Source organism: Anguilla anguilla, chromosome 15 (genome assembly GCF_013347855.1).
Source record: "Anguilla anguilla isolate fAngAng1 chromosome 15, fAngAng1.pri, whole genome shotgun sequence".
Lineage (NCBI taxonomy): Eukaryota > Metazoa > Chordata > Actinopteri > Anguilliformes > Anguillidae > Anguilla > Anguilla anguilla.
The window spans coordinates 4,937,478-4,954,211 of record NC_049215.1 but is presented as its reverse complement, the minus strand read 5'-3'; the positions used below and the strand labels follow the sequence as shown (position 1 = coordinate 4,954,211).

The 16,734-nt window shown below is 43.4% G+C and overlaps 2 protein-coding genes across 2 annotated transcripts; both read right to left on the bottom strand.

Moving 5' to 3' along the window:
* Positions 1-21: 21 nt before the first annotated feature.
* On the bottom strand, positions 22-6,760 carry LOC118213776 (fatty acid-binding protein 10-A, liver basic-like). The gene is made up of 4 exons (XM_035392935.1): positions 4,481-6,760; positions 2,618-2,790; positions 826-915; positions 22-579 (listed from the first exon to the last, which is right to left on the bottom strand). Exons 1-4 carry the CDS (start codon positions 4,545-4,547, stop codon positions 529-531), a joined length of 381 nt encoding a protein of 126 aa, XP_035248826.1. The 5' UTR covers positions 4,548-6,760; the 3' UTR covers positions 22-528.
* A 3,990-nt stretch (positions 6,761-10,750) lies between these two features.
* LOC118213775 (fatty acid-binding protein 10-A, liver basic-like) lies at positions 10,751-16,708 on the bottom strand. The gene is made up of 4 exons (XM_035392933.1): positions 14,226-16,708; positions 13,063-13,235; positions 11,270-11,359; positions 10,751-11,023 (listed from the first exon to the last, which is right to left on the bottom strand). Exons 1-4 carry the CDS (start codon positions 14,290-14,292, stop codon positions 10,973-10,975), a joined length of 381 nt encoding a protein of 126 aa, XP_035248824.1. The 5' UTR covers positions 14,293-16,708; the 3' UTR covers positions 10,751-10,972.
* Positions 16,709-16,734: the final 26 nt, after the last annotated feature.

Below are 16,734 nucleotides of genomic sequence, written 5' to 3'. Positions count from 1 at the left end.
AAATGAGAGAAAAGCAACATCCCTAACATTTGCGTGTTTGGATTGGGCATATGGATTTTATGTTGTTTTGATTTTAGGCCGCAAAATATGAAAGGAGAGAGTGGAAATTTATGCGTATGACCTGCTATATCTGATTTATCATGGCTGGTGGCTGTTCGCAAATGTTAGCTTATTATTTTGAACAGTGCTCTTAAACACCTCATTACACATACTTATCTCAACGTAACTGCCTTTTAACTCTGGTAGTTTTGCTGTGGGGCTTTTTTGGTTAAAAAAAAAAAAAAAATACAAAGCACACAGTCATTATTTTCTGTCAGTCAAATGACAAAACTTTATTTTCTGCCCTAATTTGGAATGTCCAATTATCTGCAATCGCAGCTACATTCATGTGTGAACCTCACAGAAACACACACTGGCTCCAGCTGCTTCTCTTCACATCACAGACTGCAGCTGGCATAGGGTGGAATCAGAGGAAGCCAATGCCATCTCCCCAGCGGTCAGGCCCCTCCATCTACTGTGTGCGTGATGTCAGATCTTCCTGCTCTTCCTGGAGAAAGAGGCTGAGCCTACCGTGACTGTCTGAAAGGCAGAGGGAGAATGAGGGGGGAGAGGCAGACAGAAAGTGGGCTGGGCTCTGCAGCTACATAATGAATGCATCATGAAATTCAAATCAGAATTTGTTAATCTGATTATTCTTCATAAGTGAGTTGAGTTTAGTGGGTATGTAACCTTCTTTGCCGAAGATGTAGAGCTTGTTCTGTGTGTTTTTTTCAAAGACAGGGTTGCTTATTTTTCCCACAAGAGTTGGCAGTGCTCTACACTGACCTCAACCATATCGTCTCCCTGGATCTCCCGGACGTGAGTGAACATTTCTGACTGACAGATGAGCTTCCCTCCCTCCATCCGGACTGAGCACTGAGAAGAGGAGAGAAAACAGAGATGACAGGATCATCCTGAGAACAGGAACTCCAAATGGAGCGGGTGCATATCATGGGCTTTGATGACATTAACTCCACTGCCAATTTCGCAGAGTGTATACACAGACTACTGCTTGCATAGAGTGGAATCAGAGGAAGAGCTTTCATATGTGGCTTTGACATGTAGTTCGCAAGCGTATGACCAATTAAGAAGGGTTGCTATAGAGCGATCAAATGCGAACCCCCTAAACGACTAAACCCTCCCCTACCCTGGGGGAGGCAATTGCCAATTGTCTGTCTCCCAGGGGACCAGGGATTGCCATTCTCCGTGAAACTTTAAAAATCCAGTGATTACTCAAGGTACTACAGTTTAGTAAGCCTCTGGTGCGAAAATGCAAATTTCCCCATTGAAGTTCATTTAAAACTATGAATTTAATCTTGGAAAATTACATTATTTTGGATAGTACTTAAGTAGTAAAATTTTTTCACACTGAGCTAATCATTCTCCAGGCAATTTGTTTTCTGAGCCCCACAGAAGAGGATATAAGATTTATTTGGTCCGCGCGGTTTTACATCGCAGTGTGCGTACCTGATTGCACAAGCACACCTGCGCATGAAGGAATATGAGGCTGTAATTGACTCATCGAGTGAAAAGGGTTAAACTGAGAGAGTTGTCTGCAAAGAACCGATGTACCACATTGAGTATGGCTCAAAAATGCTAACTCATGAGTTTTTGGACTACAAACTGAAAGAATCTATGTTACAGTTTGTAGTTCTAAAACCCAATAGTTAGCATTTTTGAATTGTGTTCCCTCGGCAGATTTCACAGGTTTCACCGTCTGGCCCCTCCTACCCTCTCCAGTTCCTGTGTGTGGTCTATGGGTAAAGCCTAGGAAGTAATCGGAAACAGCCTCTACTGTGCATGTTGAGGGCAAAAGAGCTTGCTGCCCTTTGAATTCAAACCATGGTGATTTAACTACAAAATGAAACCTCATTGGTCAGTTTTTTATGATCATAAATTTGATTATGTGTTGCATTTTTGTGAACCAACTGTTGTTTTGGTACAGAAGTCTTGGGAAATATTTATTTAAATGTACATATTACACCCTACGTATTTTACAATCTGCTTTTCAAATGAAATGTAACTATTGTTAATCGACTTTCAGAATACCACCAGGGACGTTTTGTTTCGGCTTCAAAAGTTTTAATTTTCCCCATTAATTCTAACAGGAGCTCTCAACACACCCTCAACACGCGCAGTACAGGCTTACTTCTGGGACTTCACAAGCTTAGGTTAGTTGAAACCATGCTTGCTTGTCTAGTTAAATATGCATGTCTATGCTGGGTCCTGTTGCATTTGATGTCACATCTTGTCCAACAGGCTTTCACCAGTTGAAAATCTGGCTGTTTTAGTTGGGCTTTATACACATTTGTTTCCCATTTTCTGAAATTCTCATTCTTAATTAAAAGATGTGGAATGAGGGGGGAGAGACCCTCAATAAAATATCATACCCTATATTTAGGATATAATTACCATATCCAAGTTATTTTTTCAGTATAATTTCATACGCCACAGTGCAGTATTATAAAAAAATCAACTCAAGTTTACAGTCTGTTGAGATGGGAATGAATTTCACAACAGTGCACATTGTAACCTTGTGTAGAATTTTCTAGATCAGACAGTCTTAGTCTCAACGCACCTTCATCTTGTCACGTTCGTTAATGTTCATGTCTGCCTCCTTGCCGATGGTGTAGGAGTTGGAGACGGTCTGTGTGGGGGTCTTGGTAGTGGTCACAAAGTCATCGCCATTCTGTTGGATATCCGTAATGGTCTTCTCATCTTTGGCTATCTGGATGGCATCCTCTGGCATTGCTGATTGGCAGACAAATGTTTTTTCCTTTCAGAATCAGTGGAGTGGGGAGGAGGGGGGGGGGGGACTCTCAGGGGATGTCTCATTCTCATTGCTAATCTGGAGAACCTCTTTAATGGCTTTGCGGGGCTCATGTAGGACAGAGCCTTGCACTCCAGACCCCCAGAAAGTTAAGTCTGGCACTACTGTATATGACCGCAAGCTTCATGCTAGAACTTTTGAACTCATTTAGCTCATTTGCTTCTTTTCTTTTTGCTGCCCACTCTTTCATCTTAGCTCCCATGATGCATTTATACAGGGCAGGTTTCACATGGAGCTCATGTCAGTCTGATTAATCTACTGTTCTTATGCTACACAGTTCACAATAACATTGGATTTGTGTTGGAGTAGTGTGTGAGTAGTGCTGGAGTGAATACGGCTGTATTTTGTGTGTAGTGTTTCAGTGTATGAGTAGTGTTGTAGTGACTAGTGTTGTGTGTGAGTTGTGTTGTAGTGAGAATGGTTGTAGTATGTGAGTAGTGTTGTAGTGAGTAGGGTTGTAGTATGTGAGTAGTGTTGCAGTGAGTCACAAAGTCATCGCCATTCTGTTGGATATCCGTAATGGTCTTCTCATCTTTGGCTATCTGGATGGCATCCTCTGGCATTGCTGATTGGCAGACAAATGTTTTTTCCTTTCAGAATCAGTGGAGTGGGGAGGAGGGGGGGGGGGACTCTCAGGGGATGTCTCATTCTCATTGCTAATCTGGAGAACCTCTTTAATGGCTTTGCGGGGCTCATGTAGGACAGAGCCTTGCACTCCAGACCCCCAGAAAGTTAAGTCTGGCACTACTGTATATGACCGCAAGCTTCATGCTAGAACTTTTGAACTCATTTAGCTCATTTGCTTCTTTTCTTTTTGCTGCCCACTCTTTCATCTTAGCTCCCATGATGCATTTATACAGGGCAGGTTTCACATGGAGCTCATGTCAGTCTGATTAATCTACTGTTCTTATGCTACACAGTTCACAATAACATTGGATTTGTGTTGGAGTAGTGTGTGAGTAGTGCTGGAGTGAATACGGCTGTATTTTGTGTGTAGTGTTTCAGTGTATGAGTAGTGTTGTAGTGACTAGTGTTGTGTGTGAGTTGTGTTGTAGTGAGAATGGTTGTAGTATGTGAGTAGTGTTGTAGTGAGTAGGGTTGTAGTATGTGAGTAGTGTTGCAGTGAGTAGGGTTGTAGTGTGCGAGTAGTGTTGTAGTGAGTAGAGCAGTAGTGTGTGAGTAATGTTGTAGTGAGTAGGGTTGTAGAATGTGAGCAGTGTTGCAGTGAGTAGGGTTGTAGTATGTGAGTAGTGTTGCAGTGAGTAGGGTTGTAGTGTGCGAGTAGTGTTGTAGTGAGTAGAGTTATAGTGTGTGAGTAGTGTTGTAGTGAGTAGGGTTGTAGAATGTGAGCAGTGTTGCAGTGAGTAGGGTTGTAGTATGTGAGTAGTGTTGCAGTGAGTAGGGTTGTAGTGTGCGAGTAGTGTTGTAGTGAGTAGAGTTGTAGTATGTGAGTAGTGTTGTAGCGAGTAGGGTTGTAGTATGTGAGTAGTGTTGTAGTGTGTGAGTAGTGTTGTAGCGAGTAGGGTTGTAGTATGTGAGTAGTGTTGTAGTATGCAAGTAGTGTTGGAGGGTGAGAGTAGTGTCTGAGTAGCATGCAAGTGCGGTACTCACATATAGCCCTGAGGAACTCCTCATAGTTCACCTCTTCATACTCCTCCCATGTTCCATTGAAAGCCATCTTCACCGCAGCGGTAACAGTCCCTCCTTTGCCTTAAAATGGCCGATGCTGGAGGGAGAAGCTCAGCTCCGATTGGAGAGGTGCCCTGGCCTTGCTGTGGTACTTATAGAGGCACACGCAGAGCCATTCCTCCCATTAGGCAGATCAGGCACTGCACCTAGGGCCCCGCCTTCTTGCCCAGGGCCCCAGCGGCAGCATTCATTTCCAGGAAGAAGTATCGGAAGGTGCCAATGGTTTGGAGACGCCCAAAAATTACCTTTGGTGGCCTAGGCTCTAGGTAAAGTAATTGCTGAACAACTTGTCCTAAAGCTGTTCACAGGGCAGAGCAATTAAGGTGCGCAAAATTTCATGGTCATTTGTGATTTATAGATAGAATGCCCCAAGAGGACATGTACAAACATTATATAAATAATTTGTCGTCACATTTAGAAAATTTATGATCAGATCTTGTATGAAATCTGTGTAAATTATATAAACGAGGCCAAAGCAGATTAGCTGTAAAAAAAAAAAAAGTGATTTCCTGGAATTAGCCATAAAATTGTTTGTTTGAGATCATACTTCAGGATAAGAAAAAAACGTTTCTACATTGCTGCTCGTTAACTCTCAGAAGACTCGTCCCAGCAAACACGGGATTAAATGCCTTTTTCACACAGATCCCTCAACCAGAAAGAGACAGGAAGCTTTTTCAATTTGCATTAGATTTTTATTTTCCTTAAATCATCTGAAAGCTTACAAGGAGTTCAATACCTCTTCTTTAATTACATAAGCAAGGATTATATACAAGACTATAAACTGTGAGCCATGTTACAGAAAAGGAAATTTACACATTTTTTAATCATCTTTGATAAGTATCCCATCTTCATTAATAAATGTCACAGAGGACCTTCTTATTATTTATTCTGTACTACAATACTTGCTCTTTACAGTTACAAAAATACTGGATTTGTATCTTCATTGATTCATTCCATACAATATAGCTGTGCTGTAGATAGCATCCTGATGTGCTCAGATTATTGCCATAGTTGAAATAAGTTGAGCAATCTTTAAGAAATGACATGAAATGGGAACCTCAAGTACCAGTTTTCTTTTTTCTCTTTAAATAAATTTTCACAAAGTGCAACAGGTTGAATCAAACCAGCCAGTCTCCACAAGGTGCAAAATGACACACTGACTGAGGGGACTAAGGAAGGCATGGCCCTTTTTCATGTGGAAGAAGAGGATTGTTGGAGAAAATGAGGATTATGGGTAAAGGCTGAGGTGTTGTGCATAGGTAGATTAACGCCTTTGCTGAATGCTTTGGGGGAGGGGCCAGAGCTTAATGTGCATTCTTCACATTTGTTAAAAACGATTTTGTGCGTTTCTGTGTGGTGTCTTGTTTTGTGTGTGTGTTTGGGGGGGGGGGATTGGATTAGTGAGTAAAACTTGTAAAAACTTGCCTATTTGATCATAAAAGTGTGGCATGCTGCCGCGGGTTTGCTAGAGAAGCTATGCACAGATGATATCCAACAATTATTTACTAGTGGTCAGAGACCGACTAATCGATACTGCTAAATTTATAAGTTAAGAGAATGAAACATTGGATAAGGTCGATCAAGTCGAAGTAATCTGAAGCCAATGTACTGGTCAGACAAGTCACATGAACGAAAGCTATCTGGCACCCATTAAAACTTCAACTTGAATGCCACCCTCACACACAGAAAAAGGACAGTGCATTGAGAGGTCTGTGGACTCAGTCAATGAGACACGGTCACTCCAGTCCACTTTAAAACCTAAAATGCCTGGGTAAACCTTCCTTCTAAACACATTTCATATATTTAGTAAAACATATAAACACTTCTCACGCAGTGACAGGTAGACAGCAAGTTTTTCCAGCATGCCAAATTTGAATTTTATATATTATTGCCGCGTACAAGTTTATCATCATAGCTACAGGGCGTAAGCCAATTAAGAGCGACAGAAGGATGCAGCTGAAGGCTGAGGCCACAGAAGGGAGCAGTGCATGCACTGGGGCCAGCCCACTGCAGTCAGACTTTACGCACAAACGCGCAGTTCAAACTGTGCAGCTCGAACTGCGCAGCAGCACCAGCAGCCAATGAGGAGGGGCAGAGCCCTGCCAATCCCTACAGGCCGTTTCCTCCGTCTTCCAGCTGCTACAGTCAAATGAAAGCTGTAATCGCACCAGACAATTTGCTTTCCTGTGAGAAGGTCCAGGAAGTTTTGCCGCTAAGGCAAATTTCTACCAAACTAAAATTCATAACTCCATTTCTAACCCTCGTCAACTTTTCTCTATTTTCTCTTCTCTCCTCAGCGTGCCACCTCCTCCACCCCAGCCTTCCTTCACTGCAGATGACTTTGCAGCATTCTTTGACGAAAAGATTGCAGACATCTGCAGCTCCTTTGCCCCCCCCGCCCCCTCTGCGTCCTCGCCCCTCTGCGTCCTCCGCGTCCTCTGCGTCCTCCGCCCCCTCTGCGTCCCCCGCCCCCTCTGCGTCCTCCGCCCCCTGTTTCTCCACATTTTCTCTCCTCTCAGACACTGAAGTTTCCCAGCTTCTGCTCACCCACCGCCCTACCACCTGCGCCCTCGACCCTATCCCCTCATCTCTCCTTCAAGCAATCACACCAGACATCCTCCCTTTTGTCACCTCCCTCGTGAACTCCTCCCTATCTTCTGGATGTTTCCCCTCATCCTTCAAGAGGGCCCACATCACCTCGCTCCTGAAGAAACCCACACTAGATCCTTCAGTCATTCAGAACTACCGCCCGGTATCTCTCCTCCTTTTCCTATCCAAAACACTTGAACATGCTGCATCTAACCAGCTCTCTGCTTTCTTCTCTGAGAACAACCTGCTTGATCCCCACCAGTCTGGCTTCAGGCCTGGCCACTCGACCGAGACTGCACTCCTCTCTGTCAGTGAGTCACTCCATACCGCACGAGCAGCCTCTCTCTCCTCTGTCCTGATTCTTCTAGACCTCTCCGCTGCATTTGACACTGTGGACCACTCTATCCTCCTTTCCTCCCTGGCAGCAACAGGGATCTGCGGCACAGTTCTTGACTGGATTGAGTCTTACCTCTCTGACCGTTCCTTCCAGGTTGCCTGGGCGGGTAAGGTATCACCACCCCGCCCCCTCGCCACCGGAGTTCCCCAGGGCTCAGTCCTCGGTCCCCTTCTCTTCTCCTTGTACACCAGATCCCTTGGCCCTGTAATATCTGCCCATGGCTTGTCCTATCACTCCTATGCCGACGACATGCAACTCTTTCTCTCCTTCTCCCCATCGGACACACAGGTCCCTGCCCGCATCTCCGCTTGCCTGAGGGACATTCAGAGCTAGATGGACAATCACCACCTGAAGCTCAACCCGGGAAAGACGGAGCTAATCTTTATTCCTGCTCTATCCTCTCCCCTCCTCGACTTTTCCATTTCCCTAGGGGACACCGTAGTGACATCATCACCCTGCCCCAATAATCTCGGAGTGGTGATGGACAACAGGCTGTCCCTCTCCAAGAACATTGCAGCAGTAAGCCGGGCATGCAGATTTTTCCTGTACAACATCCGCAGAATCCGCCCCTTTCTCACCAACTACTCAACCCAGCTCCTGGTCCAAGCAATGGTTCTATCCCACCTGGACTACTGCAACTCTCTTCTGGCTGGACTACTGGCATCTGCCACCAGACCACTGCAACTCATTCAGAATGCTGCGGCTCGTCTGGTCCTCAACCTCCCCAGACACTCCCACGTAACTCCCCTGCTCACTACCCTCCACTGGCTGCCTGTTATAGCTCGCATCAAATTTAAAACATTGGTCCTTGCATACCAGGCAGTCAAGGGATCAGCCCCAGCATACCTCCACAAGATATTCAAACCCTACATGCCAGCCAGATCCCTCCGTTCTGCTACCTCAGGACGCCTAGCACCTCCCCCTTTTCACACCTGCACTTCCAGAACACGTCTCCTGTCTGTTCTGGCCCCACGATGGTGGAATGACCTCCCTGTGGAGGTCAGAACAGCTGAGACACTGACCCATTTCAAACGACGACTGAAGACTCACCTCTTCAGGCTGCACCTCTCCCCATCCCTCCCTTCCCCCCTGTAAATGACTAAGCTTAGGGTTGTAACTAGGCAGCTGTTTCGTAGGTGACTTGGGTGCATTAACTGTCTTAACGACTACTTGTATTTTTTCCATAGATTGCGTTGTTGCCGTTCTCGTTGTTAGTGTTAATCAGTTTAAGCATCAGGGTCCAAGTTGAACTATGCGGTTGTTCCCTGCACTTGGACCGGTACTTCTCTCTAGGGGTTTCGTCATACTTGTTCCTGGTTATGGTTATACACTTTGTTGTACGTCGCTCTGGATAAGAGCGCCTGCCAAATGCCTGTAATGTAATGAATACTTGTTCAAAACCTGCTGATTGTGCTGTTAAAAGGCCTCTGCCTAAATAAGACCTTTGTCCAATGCTAAGTTCTTATGCCTACTTGCTACATATAGAACAAAATGTATATATTTTTTTGCTTGTATTTTTTTCTTTTTTTGGTGTGAGGTGGGCTTGGCGAGAGTCCAGATGTTAGTTGTGATGTCACTGCCCCCCCTCCCCCCTCACTGCCACAAGTTGGGGAAGGGGGGGTCAGGTGGCACAAACACAACAGCCAACCGCTGGTCAGCAGCACGGTAAAATATAAATATATTACTTCCTTTTTATTTTTATTTTTTAAGGTGCAGGGGAGGGGGGTACAGTGTATTCTTTTAGGAGTATTAAAAGACAAGGAAATATACATCTTTCCCATTAGCTCTGAAAGGTCAAGTACGATTCCTACTGACTGATTACAGATGGCTGGAAGTCTTAGAGCAGCAAGTATTTTATCTGGCAACATTGATTGTGAAGGAACAAGGTCTGTTTTAGTGGCACAGACCTGAGGTACCCACTGGACAAACAAACATTTGGAAATAAGGTATCAGTATTCCCTAAAATGGTAAACCTTGAAAAGGTTTTTTTTCCCCAAATCAGCAAAAATAAAAAGAAGATAAAAAAGGTACATGTTTCCAAGGCAAGGCAATTCTCAGTTATGGCCATTTGTAAGACTCTTAACTAACAATATCTACAGAAGCACTTGGCCATTTGTACACAGTGATTCCTTTAATGCAAACTGTTTTATTTCTCAATATGTCTAAAAAATGACCTTATATACAAATGTACAGCCGCCCCACACACCGCCAGCCTGCAATAGGCCAACGGACACGCTCTACCAAAAACAAAGCAAAACCTAGCCAGAAGCAGAAAAGTCGCGAATCTGTCTTCCGCATAGCAACTCAAACTCACACACACACACACACACACACATAAAAACCCAAGTGCAAAATAACTTTAAAATAACAACATCGTCCCGTTCACAACGGGCAAGAAGAAGAACGGAGGAGGTGAAGAACACTGAGAATTATCGAAGAATTGGAAACAACAAACTACGCCATATTCCCCCTACCTGTTTCTTGAAGGACTCCTGTCGGAACATCAGTAGCGTTGAAACACGATCTACGAAAGAAAACGTGACGCGCAGTCGCCGGAAAGAGCACAGATTAAAAACAAACAAAAAGAACAGGCACTTTCCATCTGCATATGAGCGCGAGCTGGATCTCCGCTGTAAAAGATTTACAGTTACTTCTGGCAGTTTATGTGCATCACCTGTAAGGCATCTGCCAATTAACACATTAGGCCCAGGTAATTAGGATAGCTAAAATAAAGCTGTCACTAAGTTTTTAACGTATGCCGCTGGGGTTGTATACTATTAACTCTAAGTGCCATATTTTATTAAGGATTTTCGTGTTTTTTGTTTTTTTTTACATACGATGACGAGACATGTAGCGTTTTTCTGTATTTACTAAGGTGTCGCTCCGGAGGGTTGCGCTGGTAAAATGAGAGAAAAGCAACATCCCTAACATTTGCGTGTTTTGATTGGGCATATGGATTTTATGTTGTTCTGATGTTAGGCCGCAAAATATGAAAGGAGAGAGTGGAAATTTATGCGTATGACCTGCTATATCTGATTTATCATGGCTGGTGGCCGTTCGCAAATGTTAGCTTATTATTTTGAACAGTGCTCTTAAACACCTCATTACACATACTTATCTCAACGTAACTGCCTTTTAACTCTGGTAGTTTTGCTGTGGGGCTTTTTTGGTAAAAAAAAAAAAAAATACAAAGCACACAGTCATTATTTTCTGTCAGTCAAATGACAAAAGTTTATTTTCTGCCCTAATTTGGAATGTCCAATTATCTGCAATCGCAGCTACATTCATGTGTGAACCTCACAGAAACGCATGCTGGTTCCAGGTGCTTCTCTTCACATCACAGACTGCAGCTGGCATAGGGTGGAATCAGAGGAAGCCAATGCCATCTCCCCAGCAGTCAGGCCCCTCCAGCCACTGTGCGTGTGATGTCAGATCTTCCTGCTCTTCCTGGAGAAAGAGGCTGAGCCTACCGTGACTGTCTGAAAGGCAGAGGGAGAATGAGGGGGGAGAGGCAGACAGAAAGTGGGCTGGGCTCTGCAGCTACATAATGAATGCATCATGAAATTCAAATCAGAATTTGTTAATCTGATTATTCTTCATAAGTGAGTTGAGTTTAGTGGGTATGTAACCTTCTTTGCCGAAGATGTAGAGCTTGTTCTGTGTGTTTTTTTCAAAGACAGGGTTGCTTATTTTTCCCACAAGAGTTGGCAGTGCTCTACACTGACCTCAACCATATCGTCTCCCTGGATCTCCCGGACGTGAGTGAACATTTCTGACTGACAGATGAGCTTCCCTCCCTCCATCCGGACTGAGCACTGAGAAGAGGAGAGAAAACAGAGATGACAGGATCATCCTGAGAACAGGAACTCCAAATGGAGCGGGTGCATATCATGGGCTTTGATGACATTAACTCCACTGCCAATTTCGCAGAGTGTATACACAGACTACTGCTTGCATAGAGTGGAATCAGAGGAAGAGCTTTCATATGTGGCTTTGACATGTAGTTCGCAAGCGTATGACCAATTAAGAAGGGTTGCTATAGAGCGATCAAATGCGAACCCCCTAAACGACTAAACCCTCCCCTACCCTGGGGGAGGCAATTGCCAATTGTCTGTCACCCAGGGGACCAGGGATTGCCATTCTCTGTGAAACTTTAAAAATCCAGTGATTACTCAAGGTACTACAGTTTAGTAAGCCTCTGGTGCGAAAATGCAAATTTCCCCATTGAAGTTCATTTAAAACTATTAATTTAATCTTGGAAAATTACATTATTTTGGATAGTACTTAAGTAGTAAAATTTTTTCACACTGAGCTAATCATTCTCCAGGCAATTTGTTTTCTGAGCCCCACAGAAGAGGATATAAGATTTATTTGGTCCGCGCAGTTTTACATCGCAGTGTGCGTACCTGATTGCACAAGCACACCTGCGCATGAAGGAATATGAGGCTGTAATTGACTCATCGAGTGAAAAGGGTTAAACTGAGAGAGTTGTCTGCAAAGAACCGATGTACCACATTGAGTATGGCTCAAAAATGCTAACTCATGAGTTTTTGGACTACAAACTGAAAGAATCTATGTTACAGTTTGTAGTTCTAAAACCCAATAGTTAGCATTTTTGAATTGTGTTCCCTCGGCAGATTTCACAGGTTTCACCATCTGGCCCCTCCTACCCTCTCCAGTTCCTGTGTGTGGTCTATGGGTAAAGCCTAGGAAGTAATCGGAAACAGCCTCTACTGTGCATGTTGAGGGCAAAAGAGCTTGCTGCCCTTTGAATTCAAACCATGGTGATTTAACTACAAAATGAAACCTCATTGGTCAGTTTTTTATGATCATAAATTTGATTATGTGTTGCATTTTTGTGAACCAATTGTTGTTTTGGTACAGAAGTCTTGGGAAATATTTATTTAAATGTACATATTACACCCTACGTATTATACAATCTGCTTTTCAAATGAAATGTAACTATTGTTAATCGACTTTCAGAATACCACCAGGGACGTTTTGTTTCGGCTTCAAAAGTTTTAATTTTCCCCATTAATTCTAACAGGAGCTCTCAACACACCCTCAACACGCGCAGTACAGGCTTACTTCCGGGACTTCACAAGCTTAGGTTAGCTGAAGCCATGCTTGCTTGTCTAGTTAAATATGCATGTCTATGCTGGGTCCTGTTGCATTTGATGTCACATCTTGTCCAACAGGCTTCCACCAGTTGAAAATCTGGCTGTTTCAGTTGGGCTTTATACACATTTGTTTCCCATTTTCTGAAATTCTCATTCTTAGTTAAAAGATGTGGAATGAGGGGGGAGAGACCCTCAATAAAATATCATACCCTATATTTAGGATATAATTACCATATCCAAGTTATTTTTTCAGTATAATTTCATATGCCACAGTGCAGTGTTATAAAAAAAATCAACTCAAGTTTACAGTCTGTTGAAATGGGAATGAATTTCACAACAGTGCACATTGTAACCTTGTGTAGAATTTTCTAGATCAGACAGCCTTAGTCTCAACGCACCTTCATTTTCTTGCCTTCGTTAATGATTATGTCTGCCTCCTTGCCGATGGTGAAGGAGTTGGAGATGGTCTCTCTGGGGTTCTTGATAGTGGTCACAAAGTCATCGCCATTCTGTTGGATATCCGTAATGGTCTTCTCATCTTTGGCTATCTGGATGGCATCCTCTGGCAGTGCTGATTGGCAGACAAATGTTTTTTCCTTTCAGAATCAGTGGAGTAGGGGGGGGACTCTCAGGGGATGTCTCATTCTCATTGCTAATCTGGAGAACCTCTTTAATGGCTTTGAGGGGCTCATGTAGGACGGAGCCTTGCACTCCAGACCCCCAGAAAGTTAAGTCTGGCACTACTGTATATGACCGCAAGCTTCATGCTAGAACTTTTGAACTCATTTAGCTCATTTGCTTCTTTTCTTTTTGCTGCCCACTCTTTCATCTTAGCTCCCATGATGCATTTATACAGGGCAGGTTTCACATGGAGCTCATGTCAGTCTGATTAATCTACTGTACTTATGCTACACAGTTCACAATAGCATTGGATTTGTGTTGGAGTAGTGTGTGAGTAGTGCTGGAGTGAATACGGCTGTATTTTGTGTGTAGTGTTTTAGTGTATGAGTAGTGTTGTAGTGACTAGTGTTGTGTGTGAGTTGTGTTGTAGTGAATATGGTTGTAGTATGAGTAGTATTTTAGTTTGTGAGTAGTGTAGTGAGTAGGGTTGTAGTGTGTGAGTAGTGTTGTAGTGAGTAGGGTTGTAGTGTGCGAGTAGTGTTGTAGTGAGTAGGGTTGTAGTATGCGAGCAGTGTTGTAGTGAGTAGGGTTGTAGTGTGTGAGTAGTGTTGTAGTGAGTAGGGTTGTAGTATGTGGGTAGTGTTGCAGTGAGTAGGGTTGTAGTGTGCGAGTAGTGTTGTAGTGAGTAGAGTTGTAGTGTTGTAGTGAGTAGGCTTGTAGTATGCGAGTAGTGTTGTAGTGAGTAGGGTTGTAGGGTGTGAGTAGTGTTGTAGCGAGTAGGTAGGGTTGTAGGGTGTGAGTAGTGTTGTAGCGAGTAGGGTTGTAGTGTGTGAGTAGTGTTGTAGCGAGTAGGGTTGTAGTATGTGAGTAGTGTTGTAGTATGCAAGTAGTGTTGGAGGGTGAGAGTAGCGTCTGAGTAGCATGCAAGTGCGGTACTCACATATAGCCCTGAGGAACTCCTCATAGTTCACCTCTTCATACTCCTCCCATGTTCCATTGAAAGCCATCTTCACCGCAGCGGTAACAGTCCCTCCTTTGCCTTAAAATGGCCGATGCTGGAGGGGGAAGCTCAGCTCCGATTGGAGAGGTGCCCTGGCCTTGCTGTGGTACTTATAGAGGCACACGCAGAGCCATTCCTCCCATTAGGCAGATCAGGCACTGCACCTAGGGCCCCGCCTTCTTGCCCAGGGCCCCAGCGGCAGCATTCATTTCCAGGCAGAAGTATCGGAAGGTGCCAATGGTTTGGAGACGCCGAAAATTACCTTTGGTGGCCTAGGCTCTATGTAAAGTAATTGCTGAACAACTTGTCCTAAAGCTGTTCACAGGGCAGAGCAATTAAGGTCGTTCACGTGTGCAAAATTTCATGGTCATTTGTGATTTATAGATAGAATGCCCCAAGAGGACAAGTACAAACATTATATAAATAATTTGTAGTCACATTTAGAAAATTTATGATCAGATTTTGTATGAAATCTGTGTAAATTCTATAAACGAGGCCAAAGCAGATTAGCTGTAAAAAAAATGTGATTTCCTGGAATTAGCCATAAAATTGTTTGTTTGAGATCATACTTCACAGTATAAGAAAAAAATGTTTCTATATTGCTGCTCGTTAACTCTCAAAAGACTCATCCCAGCAAGCACAGGATTAAATGCCTTTTCACACAGATCCCTCAACCAGAAAGAGACAGGAAGCTTTTTCAATTTGCATTAGATTTTTATTTTCCTTAAATCATCTGAAAGCTTACAAGGAGTTCAATACCTCTTCTTTAATTACATAAGCAAGGATTATATACAAGACTATAAACTGTGAGCCATGTTACAGAAAAGGAAATTTACACATTTTTTAATCATCTTTGATAAGTATCCCATCTTCATTAATAAATGTCACAGAGGACCTTCTTATTATTTATTCTGTACTACAATACTTGCTCTTTACAGTTACAAAAATACTGGATTTGTATCTTCATTGATTCATTCCATACAATATAGCTGTGCTGTAGATAGCATCCTGATGTGCTCAGATTATTGCCATAGTTGAAATAAGTTGAGCAATCTTTACGAAATGACATGAAATGGGAACCTCAAGTACCAGTTTTCTTTTTTCTCTTTAAATAAATTTTCACAAAGTGCAACAGGTTGAATCAAACCAGCCAGTCTCCACAAGGTGCAAAATGACACACTGACTGAGGGGACTAAGGAAGGCATGGCACCTTTTTCACGTGGAAGAAGAGGATTGTTGGAGAAGATGAGGATTATGGGTAAAGGCTGAGGTGTTGTGCATAGGTAGATTAACGCCTTTGCTGAATGCTTTGGGGGAGGGGCCAGAGCTTAATGTGCATTCTTCACATTTGTTAAAAACGATTTTGTGCGTTTCTGTGTGGTGTCTTGTTTTGTGTGTGTGTTTGGGGGGGGGATTGGATTAGTGAGTAAAACTTGTAAAAACTTGCCTATTTGATCATAAAAGTGTGGCATGCTGCGGGTTTGCTAGAGAAGCTATGCAAAGATGATATCTATACAATTATTTACTAGTGGTCAGAGACCGACTAATCGATACTGCTAAATTTATAAGTTAAGAGAATGAAACATTGGATAAGGTTGATCAAGTCGAAGTAATCTGAAGCCAATGTACTGGTCAGACAAGTCACATGAACGAAAGCTATCTGGCACCCATTAAAACTTCAACTTGAATGCCACCCTCACACACAGAAAAAGGACAGTGCATTGAGAGGTCTGTGGACTCAATGAGACACAGTCACTCCAGTCCACTTTAAAACCTAAAATGCCTGGGTAAACCTTCCTTCTAAACACATTTCATATATTTAGTAAAACATATAAACACTTCTCACGCAGTGACAGGTAGACAGCAAGTTTTTCCAGCATGCCAAATTTGAATTTTATATATTATTGCCGCGTACAAGTTTATCACCATAGTTACAGGGCGTAAGCCAATTAAGAGTGACAGAAGGATGCAGCTGAAGGCTGAGGCCACAGAAGGGAGCAGTGCATGCACTGGGGCCAGCCCACTGCAGTCAGACTTTACGCACAAACGCGCAGTTCAAACTGTGCAGCTCGAACTGCGCAGCAGCACCAGCAGCCAATGAGGAGGGGCAGAGCCCTGCCAATCCCTGCAGGCCGTTTCCTCCGTCTTCCAGCTGCTACAGTCAGATGAAAGCTGTAATCGCACCAGACAATTTGCTTTCCTGTGAGAAGGTCCAAGAAGTGAATACTTGTTCAAAACCTGCTGATTGTGCTGTTAAAAGGCCTCTGCCTAAATAAGACCTTTGTCCAATGCTAAGTTCTTATGCCTACTTGCTACATATAGAACAAAATGTTTTCTTTCTTTTTTTGCTTGTATTTTTTTCTTTTTTTGGTGTGAAGTGGGCTTGGCAAGAGTCCAGATGTTAGTTGTGATGTCACTGCCACAAGTTGGGGGGGGGGGGGGTCAGGTG